We start from the raw sequence: 19092 nt of genomic DNA, 5'->3' as shown, positions 1-19092 counted from the left end.
GAGTGAACAGTTGTGGAGCTTAGCTGCTGGCTGGGGTTAAATAATGACATATATCTACTGGAATAGAAAATGTTATCTTAAAAAAATACTCTATTTAGTTATCTCTTGCTACAAAAATGCTGAAAAGCTCTCATTTCTCTCTTACTGATTCAGGAAAATCTCTCTATCACTATCAGCTATAAAAAAAGCAAAGCAGAAAAGCTCCTAAATTCCAGCAACAGTCACAAGAAGGCAAGGCAGGGATACACAGTACTTCATTCTGTCCACACCTTTACTGTCACAGATGATTACATCACTGCTATGAAATTAGAAAGCTCCAATTCAAAAGACAGTTATAATACTCTGAGTAACATTAATACATTTATTTAATTGTCATTTACTTTTCATTCATAAAAAGGACAAAGCACAGTCCTGCTCTACTCATTTGAAAAAAAAAGATAAAAAGTAACTAAAAAACCAGTTCAATATTCATCAGTATCAAATAATACCAATATCAATTTTCCTGAAATATAAAGAAACAACAAATATGTCTATCTATATAAACTTTAATTAAGAACCTTGCATTTTAAAGCAGATGATACATTAGTTAATTTTTCTTGACAACCATTTGAAACTGAAGGTCCCAGACAAATTTATACAATTTTTTATGTGAAACAGAAAAATCTCCAACTATCTGATCAGTATGTGACACCTACCTCATCCGTGTTGCTGATTTAAGAAAAGAGAAGTGGCTTTCCTTCCCAGATCATATCCATGCAAAAATGAAACAGTTTTGCTTACACCATGTATTAGAAAAGTAAAAGGCAATCATGCATTTGGCAAAAGATTTAGTTGTGGTTGTATATTATATAAAAATGAGTCATACTGCAAAAGAACAAAACCAAATAAACACAATAAAACACATTTTTTTTGTACAGAAGGCTTACAGCATATTAGTTTCTTATGTATGAAGACAGCTCATTTCTCTTTCAAATAATTATACAATTTATGAAACTCAGTAGTGTTTGACACTTTGACATTCCTCTAAAGGGAGTCATCACTTTCACCTATTTAAAAAATTTTCATTGCATAACAAATAGTTAAAATTAAACTAAAACAGTATTATTGATATTTATTAATGAAGACTCTACACTTTTACATGTAAATATATAGTACAAAATTATACAAATAAAAGAAAGGTGTGTAAATTATTAWTAGAGCTATCCTTGCTTCATGTAAATATTATTATGGACCTCTACAGTATCAGTTCTAAAAAGATAAAATCTATTTCTAAGTAACTAGCAAGGTTGTGCTAATAAAATATGATTCAAAGCTTATAATTCTTGAAGCATCAGACATTGCACTATTACTTGAGCCAGCTGATTCAACATCACTGTGTTTCTTCATCATTCACACTCAAACTAATTCCCAGCATACCATGGAAAATGAAAGGAATGTGCATGTCTTTAACAACTTAAAAAAACCCAAACAAACCAACAAAGAAACCCAGCACTGAAACACTCTAGACACAGTCAGAACAAAAACATTCTCTATCTCTAATAGAGTTTCCATTTTGCAAAGGCCATAGTAAACATGTAGTTTTGACTAACAGTTGGGATCTGACTTTCACGTACTAACACACAGTTGGATCATTCAGTACTCTATCAAATAGAGAAATGGTTTCAGAACTTTAAAACTCTTATTTACAACACTATGAACATTAGAATAATATCAAGTTCTTGAAAAAGCATATAGTTCTCCCAAATGTACGCCTTCAATACAGGAAGGTAACACCTGGCATCTGCAGCATAAAAATGTAAATATAATAATTTTTTTACTGTGCTACTCTGCTTTTGCCATTTATTGTATATCTTTTTCTTTTTTTTTTATATTTTAAATCTTTTCACTTTAAAAAATAACATACATTTCCTACCATTTCATGGTCCACTTGGTTGATCTTGGCATGGACTTCACCTCCAAACTCCTAAGTGTTATATTGCTACCTTAATAATAACAATAGTAATAAGACTAAATCAAAACCAGTACATTACGCTGCTTCCCTGAAAGCTGACATTTGACTCCCAAAATCAGCAACAATTACCATAACAGAATTTTTCAACAGAATTCTTTTAAGGAAAGAATATAATAAATCTTGCGCCAGTGAAACACAGGTAAATTCCTTTAAGCTGAGCATGCTATCCATGTCTCGGGTGTTCTGAACATATTTAAAACCAAAAATCCTTATCACTGAATTTTATTTCAATTCTTTCAAATTCTATCCAATAGCCTCAAGAAATATAGCTCTAAATAATGAAATGTTTTTGCTTTGACTGTCTCTCTAAAAACCAGTAATCCCAATAAATGATGACGGGGCTATTCAAAATATGCAGTACACAAAACATATAGGATAGTACAGACAGACGTAGTACTCTTACATTTATCACATACAATCAACATTTCAATCTCTATTATATTTCACAATTTGTTATTCAAGTTAAAGCACCTACGTATGGTGATTTTACTTTCACTGTACAGCCTATGTTATTGGGTTTTAACACTGTAACTTGCCCCACTGGACCGAATCATGCAACTGTCACAGATCAGCATAAGTGTTTTATAAGGCATATTGGAACAAGTTAAAAATATTTCTTAGCCGTTCAAAAGTTGAATTACTTCATGAAGGAGTTCCTGGATGCCTCAGTCCTCTTAAAGTTCATAGGAAATCGGTAGGGTAATWCATTTTAAAGTGTGATTTATTTGGCTTAGGATGGTGCCACAGGAATCAAAAAGAATCGTGGTCCTCGTCTTCAAAGGGAGTCCTTTGTGCTAAGTGGAGGACAAGGTGAATCCAGCTACATTCAGAATCCCGAGCAGGCAAGGACACCCAGGGCAGGCACCACCAGGACCAGGAGCAGAGTTGGTACTCCAACAGCGGCACCTGTGCATGAACAAACAACACAGTGTTGGTTTTGCTAGGTCTTACTTCAGCACTACTCACAGTGAGGGGAGTAATCCTGAAGTCCAGAGTTTGGAGGCTGGAAATTAGCTGGCAGATCTCAGAACAGCCCCTACCTGCAGAGATTTGCTACAGTACAGTGGAGGACCCACTCTTTTGTTCTGCAAGCTCTGTTTATGCAGTGTGTTTATACAAGAAACAAGGCTATTCAGGACACATCAGTGCATTTTGATTTGGCCAGACCAACAAGCCAGGAGGTTATTATACCAGGAGGCAAAAGGTCAAAGTAAATATTTAAGCATGTGAAAACAAAATTAATGGAGTCTTTGAAATATGACAATGCAAAGAGACACCTTTGGAAATGTTACTGCTCATATGAACAGCAATAATCTGAAGATGTCAAAGAGCCTGGTCCGTTTGTTTACCTGCCAGATTACAAAGTCCAGATGGCTGACTTCTAGCAGTGTGGCATTTACRTCTGTTAAAGTCACAAGGGTCTTTCTTAAACAAATATTTTAAGACAGAAAATATTAATCTATGGCTTACAAACTTTACATGACTCGCTCTGACAAGCAGAAGTAAGAACTGCTGTTGTCAAGCGGCTTGTGTTGTCATAGTTCAGCTCCCTGTTAAGAAGCATCTACATGACACAATAACCCAGCCAAACTGTGCCTGGCTGTCAGTCTTGGACATGGGCCAAGGGAGCCTGAGAACTGGCTRTTCTTTTCTCCCAGAGAAGCCTTGYCTRTATCAGGAGGGTAGATGGGCAGTGTGGGAGCTGTTGAACACAGACTAAGGACAGAAGCACTTGCAGCTGGAGGTGACAGTCCTGAGGCACTGCTGGAACAGGTGCACTGGACAGCTCTCCAGAAAATGGTGAAAGAAGAAGAACCATACTGAGAAGGTAACACACAAACTGAACAGCACAGATTYCAGCAGGCCTAAAAACAAGCACAGCATGGCGAATTGTGAAAGTACAAGTATCTTTTAGTGATTTATGAAGCACATTAATATTTCTGTAGTTTTTGTTCTTAAATATCAAAGCAGTGGTTCTTAATGAATAAACAAACATAGGGAAGAAAAAAAAAAATCAGGTTTCATGTCTATGCACAGAAAATTATTTCTGCTTTTGTCAGTCCAGGATAATGCAGCTGGAAAGACACAAGTAAATATTCTGAACACTTCTAATGGATGAAAATGAGACAAAAAGGTTGCTGAGAGAAGTTGAATGATGAGCAAGCATGAGGAAACTTCTATTTGCATGTTGGTATTCTACAGAGAGAAAGGAATAATAAATCTGCCCCTGAGATGTGCTTGCTGGCTCCAGAATTAATAGTTAGCAATTGACCTCATGATAGCAGTTCCTCACAAGGTTTAGGCACTGTGCAGAGATATATTTATCAGCTTTCTTAAATGAAGCAAATCCTACCCTTAGATAGCACATTAACAAAACTTTACCAGGATAAATGCACATTAAACAGACCATCTCTTTTTTTTTTTCTTGTTGGATAACTGACCTACGTGTAGGATCGATACTTTACTGGAAACACCATTCACCATTGCATGACAGACAGTACACTCTTGTGGCTCATGAATGAAAGTTAATAGAAGTTTTGCCTAAGAACAGAGTAGAAGATTTAATTYTGTGCAGTAATGCAGATGTGATTTGTCAGTTTTAATGACCTTTAAAAACTAGAGAAACACCAGATAAAGATTTAACAGATATGTACAAATAAACATGTGGAYGCAAATTAAAAAAGAAGGATTATTAGGCTCGCTCTAGCCAGSTATGAGCTGTAGTGGCTAAAGCTTCTTTCTCTCCTCAGTGTTACAATGTGTGATCTCTCCTCTCAATCAGCATCTTGTGGATCCAGTGTGCAAGCAATTGCAAACTAAAGCCATCAAAGTCAGTGTCAAAACCAAATCAGCATCACACAACCTAACTACCACTCTAACACACCATGTATGAATTTACTATCAAGAGTCCTCATTTCTTTTAAATAAACAAAACACATGCCTAAAATTTGGTGTGGATCTTTTTCCTCCCAACAGTCCCAAGCAAAAACTGAAATTTCACACAGGTATATATATATATATATATATATATATGTACTACCATTCCTGCAGCTGATATTTTTCAGTTTAGGACTAAACTATCTACAGAAACATGTAATCAGAATGTAGTTTAACATCAAATAAAATTTGTATGGGATGCATGCAGTTAAGCTAACTTTTTTTCTGTCTCTTATTATCAGAAGCCTTTCCCACAAGTGGTTGTTTATCTGTCTGAGTTAATGAAGAGAACAACTGATGGATGGCTTTTCCTTCAGCAAGATCTATATGCATCATAGGAACTCCTGGTGAAGTACCACTAATCCACAGCTTTCTAYTTATATTTTAAATTCTCTGTTGCCACCTGAATCACATAACGTCCAGAATGAAATCTTTTACACTTCTGAAAAGAGATCCTAAGTTTTACTGACATCTTGAACAGCATGCAATAGTCTTCCAACTATACTCAAAAGAAATGAAATTAATTTAAAGCCTAATGAAAGAGTCATTAAAGCAATTCAGACTTTGATGCATTTCCCAAGCCTTTGTGACAATTTGTTAGGTCATTATTTTCTTTAAATGTTATTTTTCTTTATATTATCATATTTTTGGCCCTTTTCCCAGCATCAGTGTCTTTTCATACTGGATTGTGAAAACAAATGTAGACACCTGTTTAAAAATCTTTCTTTCTTCAGACCTGTGAACCAGAAAATTAGATATTGGTCATCTGTAACTGTAAGCTGTCATATGTGAATAACTTCTCTTTTTTAGTTTGCCGTGCCAACATACACAAACTACAGGACATTCCTTAGCTAATTGTGAGATGATCCTCTTGTGGCAGAATTCCTTCTCTGCTTTTGCTGTCAGGAAAGTTTGTCCAAGAACTGATCTGTATTAAATTACATCACTTTCTTAGTTTCCAGGTACAGAACATCAAGGAGGGGTCTACATGGTTGTTCTGGTTTGAGGCGGAACATGTTTTAAAGTGAGTATCTCTGTCACCCCCTTTATTGGGGTTTATTTCATACTGAGGAGCTGTCTCGGATACCCTGTGCAGGATTCAGATTAGAGGTGGTGCAAAGTAAAACCTGACAGGGGCATCCAGGGTAGAGCTGGCTCTGCAATTCCACTGCTTCTATCCTCAGATATACCCCCTGCATGCTGTTCAAATTGTTCAGGTAGGTGCAGACTCACTATCTGAATGGTGCAACTGCATCACATTTTTAATACAAGTTATCATACATTTAGTGGGAGTAAGGAAAGAGTAAGTTTTCTTACCCGGACAGGGATTTTATATGATTCATAAAGGATTTAAGTTTGTAACATAGATTTTGTAACCTGCTAAAGAAGTGAGTCTGTGTGGTGTTACAACCACCCCCACCTCATCCTTTAGCCACACTATGATCTCCAAAATACTCGTCAGGCCACAGCCTTGACAAAGAGTACGCAGACTAAGCTCCTCCCGAGTTTATCAGAAACACTGCTCCCAGGAACTTATGCTGTCTAATGACCTTCTGGTTTTGATGAGCAGCCTTAGAAACTTGTATTTCTTGTCTGAAWAACAACCCAAGAGGAATGAGATTTTTGTTATTGAACTTTCAAAGAAAGTTATCAACCCAAATTGCAGCAAGGTAGAAAATTACCATGAGTAAAGCCAACTGTCTTGCAATCCCCTAAACAACACTCTCAAGTGAGACCCTTGGAGCTCTCCTGGGACCACAGCAGTCTGCACCCTCCAAGTGGGGCCTCTCAGAGCCAGCAAAATTTCAAGTTTGCTATGCTCAGAGGACAAATGCCAATGAAAGAGCCTGGGCTGATACTCTCACTCCTTGTGGCTCAATCCTTCGCCTGTTGAGAAGGTGGAAATGCGTCTGATGTGAGCTCTTCACTGAACTCAACGGGAATTATTCACATACTCCTTTAGGGCTGTGTGCATGCGAGTGTGACTATGCCATAGCATTGTACTATGAATGTTGCTCTCTTAGTTTCTTAAGTGTGTTAGATTCATAAGTTAGATTCATAAGTCACTAACTATGAGTGAGTTACTAATGTGCTTATCCTAAATTCTATGGAATCTTTTCTTAAATTGTTTAAGTTAGGCTATTGATTAAGTGCTGTTAAGTTGAAGTGCTTCTAAAACCTTTAGGCCTAAACCATTGGTCAAGTCCAAGGATAAGTCTGGCAAAGGAGTCTACTCAGACCTTATGACACAACTAGAGCGTCTCCCTTATTCCTCATCCATATCTTTTTCCATTCCCTGCCTCCATGTAGATATTTTAGGTTGATTTTAGTTTCTGATTGATTGATTTTAGATTTTGGTCTGATTTTTCTCYGTGTGTTTTCCCTATCTACTAAATAGAACCTCGTCAACAAAATTTGTCATACTTTAATTTTTATGTTAAACCTGCTTTTGCTAATGCCTTAGCTGGTGATTCTTTGAACAACCTAAAAATTCATTCATGAGAGTCTGCCTTTGTACAAAACAGATTTCCTTTTTTCTGAAAGAACGACCAAAGTCCTACCCAAAAAAAAAGATGTGATTTTTGCCTATTCTAGCCATYAATTTCTCTATCAACTATTAAGTTTCATTTGTATCTCTTTAATCAGTGTTTTCAAATTTACTCTGGTAGAACAGAAAAACMGAAATGGGGGAGAAATATAATTTATCCAGGTTAAACTAAACTTCATGAACAAAATAGGTGTGCTTGTTCTTCCAACTGGCAGTTGAAAAGAAATTGCTGCTGTCCCAGCTGGAAATACTGTCTTCATGAAAGACTACTGCAAAAGAAATAGGTAGTATCAGCTGATGTGACTTAAATTCTGTTACCCCTATTCATGATAAATGGAAAATAACTGAACTAATTATAACATACTTATCTAACATCACTGGCATCATTACTAAATCATGTGTCCAACTTTCCCTTGTCTAGGAAACCTTTGTTTGTGCACGAGGAAATTTTCTTCTTGACTGTGCCATAAACCTTTYAAGAAAGGCTCTATGGAGTGATTCACAACTCTGTGATTTACTGGTTTTGCAGCAGAGTAGATGTATGGGATGGAAATAAAGCTGCCTGTCCATCTGCCCATGTTTTGTGCTGTGCCAAGGTTTGCTGTGCATCTGTGAAACAGCTTTACAACTACCCTAAGGAAAACGTATTTGAATTGCTGCTGATGGCCTGGGTGGTTTCTGCACCCCATAATGTTAGTMTGCCTTCTCCTCCTTGAAAATTTAGAGCCATGGAAACATTTTATTTTGTTCTGGCAATAGCACCTGGCACTTTGGCATTGCCAGCAAGCAGCAGCCAGGGCTTCTTTTTCATCGACTCTAGCCCTGACATAGACTTGGGCTGCCAAAATGAAAAGATGACCCAGACTCAGGAAAATCAGAAAATTTTCAGTTAGTTGGKTATTACTTATCCGTCAATGAACACAGGTTATTTCTCAAATAATCTCAATCTCTTCCCTTTCACATACATTAATATTAAATACAGATTCTTTTGCATGGAGATTGAAGTGCAAGACCACTGGTGTGTTTTTTAATAATTTGTACTCTCTAAAGCTCTGCATGCAACAAATGATAGCATGAGGGTCTCCTGTGACCTAGGGAGTGGATCTTCTTTGGCCAGCTGGCATGTCTGGGAATTTCTGAGTGAGGATTCTACTCCTCCCTGTTCAAGAAAATAGGGATTTGTGAAAGTTTGTTACACATAAATTCAGCCCAAATATACATATAAGATGTGYCACTCTTTCTGACTTGCAAATAGTCCACATTTCACAAACCACATCGTACACCAGGCAAACAGTAGAAACTCTTCAGGTGCAAAATGGTGGCACAGCCTCTGCTCCCTGAATGCTGCAGCACTGCAAGGAATGATCGGTAGGAATGAGCAGCACCCATGGCTTGAGAGCAACAGGAAAAATATTCAGCCAATGCAAATAATGGACTGAGAAGCAACAAAGAAAATGAATTAGTCCAACAGGCCRGATCAGCTTAAATCTCGCCTTGCTCTTCAGCAAGGCGGAAAAAAAAATCTTAAATCAGGCATAAATGTCACTGTAGACAGGAAGAAARGAAACTGAGATTATCACAGGATAATGCAAACTAAGAAAGCATAACAGGATATGAAAATATTGCCACTATCTATCCAAACTTTTGAGTCTGAATAGAAGAAAAAGAGAAAAAAATGAAATTAATGAGAATATGGCTTTTAAATCATTGAGTATGTTGTAATGGATTTATTTGTCATCTTTTTCAATCATACTAAGGCTTGGAAAAAGGAAGCACCAATAAATTAGAACTGTGATACAATAAAATGTGATGATGAATGAAAATCAAGAAAAAATACCAGAGAACAAAATATGTTGCTTTAAGAAGATGCACATACCATGTTAGAGGGTATTCCAAGTATTTTCCACTTAATTTTTGAGTAAGGAGACAACAGCAAATGCATTTTGAAAATTAATCTTCTTTTAAAGGAGAGCTCTTTTGAAAACTCTTTCAATTTAGTAGAAGCTTTCTGCTACTTTATTGTACTACATGCATAAGAAGTTCCAAGATGAGCAGCAAAAGGACTGTCATGCCAGCTAGATAGAGACTGTTTTCTTCAGCATTATGATTTTTACCTGTTTTTCTCTGCTTATTACTTACAACAATCTTTACAATGATGGACATTTTCAAATCACAATCAAAAGATTTTGAGCATACCATATGAAAAGTGAATAATCACCTGACTTACTTGACACTAATACCTGCAATAAACATTTATGTCCCCTTCAAATAGTGAATGAAAAAAATAAAAAATAAAATAATTAAAAGGATTGTGTAAGTTAGTAGAGGCAAAAATTATGCATTTTCCTATGAAAGAGCTGTACTTCAAAGTAAATACTCTTTCAAGATCCTAAAACATGACTCTGGCAAATGGAATTCATATATAAATAAATAAATAAATAAATAAATAAATAAATAAATATATAAAAATATACATATATATATATGTATATGTGTGTGTGTGTGTGTGTGTACAGTAAACACACAGAAACTGTAATTTTATTCTCTTGCTTTAAGCTTTTACAATACATAAATTATTCTTTGCCAATGTCACTATTTAAACTGAGACATTAACTTGATTTCATATGTGAAGCTGAAGGTGTACAGTATTTTCCTTTTTTTCCCAATGTTTTCCCAAACAAGAACGATACCCTCCCCTTCTCTTCTACCCTGAATGAAATTTTAAATTTTGAGAGCTTGACTCTAATTTTTCTTACCCAGGCATAAATCAATTACACTGAGGCCAGTGCAGTTACCCAGGTAAAGTGAAAAATGAACCAAGCACYATATGGTTTTAGTTCCTACTGATTGCAAGATTGTTTTGATTACACTAATATTAGTAATATGACAAAGCACTGCAATCTAAAAACCATGAAAGAGACAAAATAAACCAAAAYTGAGCCTTTATTATATTTCAAAGGAAACAGATAAGCCTATTATTACCCACTCAAAAAGACTCCACTGGAGTCTTTACTCCATTAAACAAGTAGTTCCAACCTTCATCTGGTTGTGGTAACTCAAGAATGAATTTTAAATTGTGTAGCTCAATAATTTACTATAACGGGCTTGAAAAATATCCCCAAGCTCTTTACTGTACAACAGGCACTGGCCAATAAAATATAACAGTTCATGGTTGTATTTTACACTGATTATAGCTGTATGCAGCTAGGCACATACACAGAGTGATTTTATAAGAACTTTTATTTCAAGATGTTCACTATTAAGAAATGCGTGTGGGGTAGCTGTGTTTGGTAAACTTATATCTCTATYCTGTTGGAAGCTGATTGGTTACACGAGAGCAACGTAGCTGCAGGATGTTTGCCTCCCCATTTTGCAGGTGTCTGGTTTTTCTGTGTGAAGGAAGAGGATGAAAACAAAAAGGAAGCTTTTCCCCTAAACATGGAATTGAGACAGAAATAAAATCCACTTCTAGTTTCTTTTCCATTTGACTTTCAAATGTAATTATGTTAGTTAAAATGCACTACAATTTTAATTCCTATGCTGGCACCTCAGGGCCAGTTAGTGTTCCTGAACTTGAAATATGGGCTAAAAGACATCTTCTGGTGTCCTGTCTGGCCTCCACCTGCCTACCCAGAAGGCCTCAGGTCCCCTGAATATCATGTCATGCCTGCCAGAATTGTRTGAATGTCCTCGGTAATCTGGGGCATCTCCAGTGCTACAGGCTTTGTTTAACGTTCTGAATTACACCCTTGGTGACCACCGATTATAATGGGAGCTTAGACATCTAACTCAGCCATATTATATAGATTACTCTGAATTTGATACCCAGTGAACAGCAGGAAAACACCAGTCTGGATGACACACTGGTGCTGTAGACACTCCTTTCTCTTTAGTGCATCATTCCAGCTTAAGACTTGGCCATTCCTGGTCAACATACAGGTTGTTTGGAACCTCTGCCCTAGCTGCTTAATTCTCCCCATTCACTTCTGCAGGAAMTTAGGCAGATCTGAGAACTCTGGCATCTAATGATGCATGATGCATCATGCATCTGGCATGATGTCTAAAGGKCATGTAAGGCAACATTCCTCTCTGAATTTGGTAAGATGCCTTATGCTTTACTTCAGCTTTGTTTACATCTCCGTGGAAATATGTAACTTCCATTTTGGTCAGTCAAGCACCAAAATGTGAATTCCTATCAAACTACATCTTCTCTTCTTTGCAATTCTCTGAGAAAAAGCTAATTTCTTAACATTTTTTCACTATTCAATCATTCCTTTGGGGCAATTACTCTAAACCCTGATGCATTACTGGAAAATTTCCTTAAGAATAAAAATAAGCAGACATGATTTGCCATGTGTAGGTGTTAAAACTACACTTTGTTCTGCTTTTTGAAAAGTAGCCTGGAAATAACCTGAAATTCTTGCCTGATTTTMTGTATACTATGTATTCTGAAGAGATTACCCTGCCTTTTGTCTCTTTTTCAACCTTTCCTAAACTGAGTCAAGGGAATGCTGCCTCTGTCTAGGTCACCAGAGGCACATGTTAAAAGTGATCGTCCCAGTGTATGATAATCTAACACAATATATTACAGCTTTTTTAAAGTAATTGACTTACTACCCCAAAACATTCTCATACAACATGGTACACACTATTAACATGATGCTAAATGGATTAAGAATTTAGTCACCAGCAGAATCAAGACACAATTATTGAAAAACGGTCACTGAATTTCTAGTGTCATTCCATACTGTACAGCTGTAGACTGAAAGCAATCCAAGTATTTTTATCCAAAGCAGCAGAAGTGGACACCTAAGGAATCAAAATGGTGAACAGAGGCAACAACACATTCATATAAAAATTTGGATAACACTGGGACTTGAGCCATTCAAACCAACTGTGCTTTGTCATAGTCACATGCAGAATTAAACACAAAGTTAAAAAGAGAAGTGACACTGTAGTGGTACTCAGATAAGGATGAGACACTGTATCCTGGAAAGCAAGGATTTCAGGATGGATTTAGAGATGGTGTTGGACAAACAAAATGAACACCATTTCAYAGCCCAGTGCAAGGTAATAAATGGCTAATGAAAGCCTTTCATGAATAATACTGGAAGTAGTTAAGCATGGGGAGGCGAGACTATCTCTGCAGAGAATAGTCTCTTTATTTAAGACCTGGAGAAAATGTAATMATGGAGAAATTCAAGGCACAGTTTTTTAACATCTGATTAGTCACATGGCTAGTTTATATACATTTACTAATGGAAAGAATGTATTAGACACAAAAAGACTCTTTAATCTAACAAGAACTATAGAAGGAAACAATACTGAGACCCCAAAGCCAGATAAAAATAGATAACAGAAGTAGGCAAAATATGTCAAGAGTGCAGGTGATTAATCATTATAACAAAATACACACAAAATACAAACTTCATACAAACAAAAATGGTGATACCCAYGAGCTCACTCCTGGTGATATAAACTGTATATATTAGTGAAAACCTGCAGATGGGAGGTCCACTCCTTTAGGAATAGGCAGCTTCCCTCACAGTACAGAAAATACAGTATAAGCATTGTTCTTTTTAAAAWGCCACAATAATGGTTGCATTGCTTGTGTGAAATAATTTTCTTGACATTTAATCCTTTCTATTCCCCATTTTTTTAATTAAAAAAAAAAGAATGCAAGTCTTTGAATCATAATCTTACAAAGACACTATCCAAGTCCTTGATATCTATTCCCATGTTCTGTTTCATACCAAACAGTGCCAAGGCACTACTTAAAATAAAAAAACTTAACGGGAAAGAGATTTGCAGACCATGTCTGAAAGTCAGAGTCAACACTGAGCACAGTTGGAATAACCCTAAGCCATGGTCCCTTCTCTTCTTTACCAATCATCCAAACCACTCTAACTAGACCATRTGGAGTTTCTCATYGCTTATTTATCATTTTTATGCCACAGATTCCCTTTTCATTGAGAAATGGACCCCCAGCAAGTGGTCTGTGGATCACTATGGACCACTCCTTTTCTCTAATACTTTCCTTTTAGGGACAGTTGGCAAAGGAATGAGACAGACACAAAAGGGACAAAGAACTATGGGGTTATTGTGAGCTGACACCCAGGTCTGAGGCGTGCACCATGTAGCTCTGCTTGCAGGACACTCCTAGAAGTGGCAGCCYAACCAGGGGCACCAGTGGAAGCAGTCTGGTATTTCAAAGATTGGCACTGCTTCCAGGATGGAACTGAACTGCTACTGAAGTGTCCTATGTTTGTGCTATGAGTTCTCAGAAATGTTTTCATATAAACTCTTCTCAGTGCAGTCACTGCTGAAGGGCTACCTCTCCAATTTTGGATGTGCCCATCTCTTGAGAGTGTGCAAGAAGAAAACACTCAGYACAAGATTTCCAAGGAGTGTAGTAAAGAAAGTTATCTGCTCACCTGAAATTTTTATTTGGGCTACTTCTCCATCTCCTCCTTCACTGTGTGCTCGGACCTCAACAACATATTCACCATCACTGGGGACTGGGACCTCTATCGTGTGCTTTCCAGTGGAAAACAACTTGCCTTCATGTTGTCCATCTGGCCTATAAAGTACCTAGGAAAGTCATGGTAAATATAGTTATTGAAATGTCCCATTTCCATGAAGATACATTTATATATGCTCAGCATGTCAATGAAAAAGTATTAGGTTTTTATTCATATGAAACCAATATATATACCAATCTCAAAACAGTGACTAATACAACTTTTCCTGCTTTACACAAGGTGAATCTAGACAGTTATTTCCTCATTTTCTGTTACAAAATTATGCCACATTTTTGACAAATAATTTCAGTGCTTACATTCAAAATAAGTAGTTAAGTGATGGAGAATAATAGTGCAGAGTGGCAGAGAGCATCAAATAAAAATATGAGAGCTCAGYTGGGTTTTCTGACCTAAAATTTATAACCATTTGCATAAATGAAACAATTATCAATTTTATTATTAACTCTCAATGATGCTAAACTATTGCAAATGTGATGGTATATGTCTTGCCGGGCCTTCATAAAATATCAGATTTCTTTCTGAAATAATATCTGTGAAACATAGTTAGCAATTCCCAGGAAGCAGTTCAACTCCTCAAATCTTCAAATGTAGAAAGTGATACTAAGTTTCTTACTGTCAAGCAAGCTGCAAAATTAAACAGGAATTAATATCTGACGCTTTCAATATGCCCTATAGTCAGTATATACACTTGCAGTTACAGAGTAACTGCTTCTAAGGATGGTAGAGGTTCCTTCCTTTCCCCTATCTTCCCTGACTTTAAAGAATTTACATTCCAGAACTGTAGCCTCCAGGGAGATGGGAAAGGAAAACTGGAACAATGAATACTTACATAAGGAAAAACTGGAGAGTGTACAACTTTTTTATTCATTKTTTTTTTTAAGCCAAGAGACAATAAATGTGATCATATGGGAAATGAGGTTGTTGCAGTCACTTTTTGCTATGAACTTTCCTCTAATATGGTTTACCACCCAAATGAATTTCAGTGCCCCAATGTTTTCTCATCATGCTGACTAAGCCCACAGGCTTTGCCCTAAGCCTACTGGATGATTGTGATTGCTGAGCATGTTACCTTCCTCTTCAGCATTCAAGTATGTTTAAGTCTSATTATGTCCAGAGATTCAACCTTGTCTGTAAAATGCACTACATGAGGCATACATAARGATAAAAAATACTTTCAGATATCATACTTTGTATCCTTCAACAGCAGACTCATTTGACTTYGCCTTCACATGATCCCAGGTGATGATGTACCTTGAACCAGATCTTACAGAACTGATAATTCTTGGACGTTGGCTTGGAGCTGAAAAGCAACATATGTACAATGTACACATTAACAAGATTTCATAAATCTTCAATGACGTTTTTATTAAGACATGTAAAAATGTAAAAATGGAAATTAGGCTGGCAAATATATGATTAAGGCAGCATAGTCTGTTTCTTGAAGTGAACTGCGACAACTCCAGCCAGGTAATTTTGGATGGCTTTTTGCAGGGGCTGCTCCGTGSGTTTGCTTTTCTGTGTTGCCAGAATGGAAGAAGCCAACATTACCCTTCACTGCGTTGCTGACCATGTGTGTTTGCTTCTGGCATGCAACTACCTCCACAGCCTCCCAGAAATGTGGCGTAAGACATACTTATTCACTGAGATAAAATAGTTAATTAACCATTTACAGCCATTTCTACAGCATTTAACTCACTTCAGCAGAAACAGAAGTACCCTACTACAGAAACCATTAATGATAATTTACACAATAAGCTTATAAAGTGGACTCTTATTCAACACAAATAAACYTTGCAGGTGCAAGTTTTGCAATTAACTATTTACTGACAGAAATCCTCRCATTAGTTGCATGCATTTTTAGCCCACATAACTGTGTGTTAAATACACGAGATGTATTCCTKACATTGCTTACATTGCTCAGTCAATGCTAGTGCTAGGTATCCTCATTAAGTCAGGAGCAATATTCAAAACCTGTCATGGTATGTAAATTCTAGGGTGAGATTCCCAATGCCCACTTCTCAAGGATGCCTGATCCTGCTGCTCTGCTGTTAATGAAAATGGCAGTTGGTAACATTTTAATCATCATGTTCCTTCTTGCTATCGACTGAACAGAAAGGCAGTATCTAGATGCCTAAGCAATAGCTGGTCTCAACTGTTCATCATTGAAATATCAWGTCCAGCTTCGGGATTTCCAGTATTTGAAAGACACTGGTAATCTGAAGTGAGTTCAACAGGGGGCTACCGACCTGGTGGGGAGCTGGAGCACTTGATTTGTGAAGGAAGGGTGAAAGAACTGCACTTGTTCACCCTGGAGAAGAGATGGCTTAGGAGGGGACCTAAGGGTCCCCTGTCTTGCAGGAGGCTTATCAAGAAAGATCCAGGCTCTTGGATGGTATGGCAGGAGGACAAGTAACAAAAATGCACAGTTTTGATTAAGAGTCTCAGACTATATGCTCAGAATAAAYCAAAGAGTGAGAATGGGTTTCTCAGAGAGGTTGTACAGTCTCTGTCCCTGGAGGTTTTCAAGATCCACCTGGGTACATCCCTGAGCAACCTGATCTGAGCGTGCAGGAGACCCTCCTATGAGCCTATAATTTTAGCATCATTACAGACTTTTGTAAGATATCCACATTTTACACAAAAGAATTTTCAAAGAAGTAATACCACTTGAAGTGAGAACACTCAGTGTATGAATGAGAAGCCATGTTTGAAAACATGATGGACATGATTACACTTAACCTAATGCTCCATTTACTTACGTGCTTTCCTGGTAACAACATCAATGGTGCTGCTGGGAGGCCCATAGCCTGCACTATTGAACGCAGACACATCCACATGGTAGCGAGTGTTAGGCTTCAGGTTTTCTAGTTTGGTTGAATACTCTTGATTGCTCACCTGCACCCGCTGGGCAGCGGCTTCTTTATCATGAGCAGCCCAGTAACGAATCTGTAAGCAAGCCAGTTGGAGGATTAAATTTAACACATTTAATAATAAAAAAATGTTATATAAACTGATGTATTTCTATACTACACACTCTGGATATAAGCCAGCTAAAAGAAATCTAACAACAATAGAGCTCATTCTATAGGCTGTGATTTTAACCAAGTTGTGCATAGGCATAAAGAAACAGAAATAAATGCAGAATTTATTATGTAAACTTTTCTCACAGTGGTTTAACTTGCTCCCAACAAAGTCACTAGAAGCCTGGGAGCTGCATAATGCCTTCAAAGAACAAGACTATTGTCTTCTTGTTCTTTTGGTTTTGTGTTTTACTCTGAACTTTAGTATTATTTTCTGACACTAGTAGAGACTAAACTCTGATAATGTTTTCAGAGTATTTTGTTTTGAATGTCTTACAAGTTTAGTCCTTTTTGTACTTCTATCTAGGGAATACAAAGTATTCAGTCATGTTAGCTGCATTTGTAGGTCTGGACTGGTGTACTTAATTTTCTAGAGTTCTTCAGCTAAATTCAATCAGATTTCATTGCACAATATAACATTTGTCAAAGAAGATGAAGAACATGAAAATACTTAAATTATGAGAAAAGCATGACTGTATGCTTGTAACATGTTAAAAACCAAAGCAAATTAAGAGTACACAGAAATTCTGAAGTTTTTTTTTCCCAATAGCTTGTTCCACCCTACTTTAATTCAYTATACATTACAAAGCACCAGGCAAAAACAGTGTAACTCCTAGTGAGTGATGCCATTCCACACAGTCCCTCACATACACAGGGTCCTATTTTGCATGGCCTCGTGAGATGCAAATGAGGGAGAAACACTGCCAGTCTATGGGTTTTGTCTTGTTTACAACCATTTGCATAAGACTAAATTACTGCACCAACCTGAAAGAGTGGAAAGCCGTGCCCATTACATTTTGGTTTTGAGTGTTTTCACATTTTGGGTTTGAGTGTTTTCCTCTCATTATTTCTGCTCAGCTACTGCCAGACTTCATAATGATTTTTGTGTATGAAACATGAGGATGTTTAAAAAAAATTTTAGGAAGAAGTTAATAYTGTTGGTAAATTCAGGCTCTAGGAAAAATCCTGCTTTGTAAAACTTTATTGGTGACATGAGGTATCCTGCAATTTTTCTTTTAAATAGTAACCTTATGTTCTGCTGACTAGTTGCACTTGAAAACTTCATTTAAGGAATAGTTTAGAAGAGCTGATAATTTGTCATTGTTAGTATCAGTTTTCCTCTTTACAAGTTACAGGTACAACCTTATTTGATGAGGCTTTATGTTCTATTCATATTTGAATTAAAGTATTCAATAAAAATATTTTTCTTTTATCTTAAAACACATGCTGGGGCTGACTCAGGAGAGACACAGGGCATTTATTAGGGGATTTCTCTTCACCTCCTTCAAATGTCTCTGGATAYGAGAACAGGATCACTACACAGAGGTTACTCTCAGTTAAATACTTCATGTTGTTTGTCTCATGTCAATGATTTTTGCCGCAGTCCTCCCCATGAATGTTACAGGTTACTTACTCTGATTATTATAAATGTGACATCTTAGTGACCTTTGTCACTCTTTCCTGTATTTCAAGACCAAACTGAGTTAGCTTTTTAAATTCAGCATGCACATYTCACTTTCAGAAGGCACAAAAAGGTAAAGTTTTATAAAGGTGTGTCCTGCATTCTSTTTAGAAAGTATCATCCACTAGCATCCTAAACACCAGTTTACTGTAATTTAGGTAACCATACTCATGAAATTCCCACTTATAAAGGCTGTTTTCCTGGGTAAATTGCCTTTACCCTAAAATGAGTGAGGACTGTGCACCCAATCCATTCTGCAGGCTTCTCCAGCAGGGTGGTAACCTTCACCTCATGAATGGTTTCAAACTGGTGTGGACCTGAAACTGTTGCAGCCATTTCAGCTGAAGGTCTGATAATAATCTTCAAGTCTGAATTTCTTCTATCTGATTATAATTAACATATTGTTGTAGATAAGCTGCTCTTGTTGAATGCAACCAGCTGTACATTCTGGTTAACTGTAAGTGGCTGACTCAGGTGTGAGAGGGCGTGTACAGGAACTAGAGGACGTCATG

The 19092-nt window shown here is 36.9% G+C and overlaps 1 protein-coding gene across 1 annotated transcript in view; it reads right to left on the bottom strand.

Annotated features, from left to right (window-relative positions):
* Positions 1–347: 347 nt before the first annotated feature.
* The window catches only part of CNTN1 (contactin 1), a 209772-nt gene continuing 191027 nt past the window's right edge, over positions 348–19092 (bottom strand). Inside the window, exons 22-25 of the mRNA XM_057366132.1 lie at positions 16798–16984; positions 15226–15338; positions 13931–14087; positions 348–2917 (exon numbers count right to left, since the gene is read on the bottom strand). Of these exons, the coding sequence (XP_057222115.1) occupies positions 2838–2917; positions 13931–14087; positions 15226–15338; positions 16798–16984 (537 nt within the window). The 3' untranslated portion in view covers positions 348–2837. The remainder of the gene's footprint in view (positions 2918–13930; positions 14088–15225; positions 15339–16797; positions 16985–19092) is intronic.

This window comes from Malurus melanocephalus, unplaced genomic scaffold, assembly GCF_030028575.1.
Source record: "Malurus melanocephalus ecotype Western Australia unplaced genomic scaffold, MMel_1.1 scaffold_60, whole genome shotgun sequence".
NCBI classification, from domain to species: Eukaryota; Metazoa; Chordata; class Aves; order Passeriformes; family Maluridae; genus Malurus; species Malurus melanocephalus.
The sequence above is the reverse complement of the archived record's forward strand: the minus strand, read 5'-3'. Positions and strand labels throughout refer to the sequence as shown.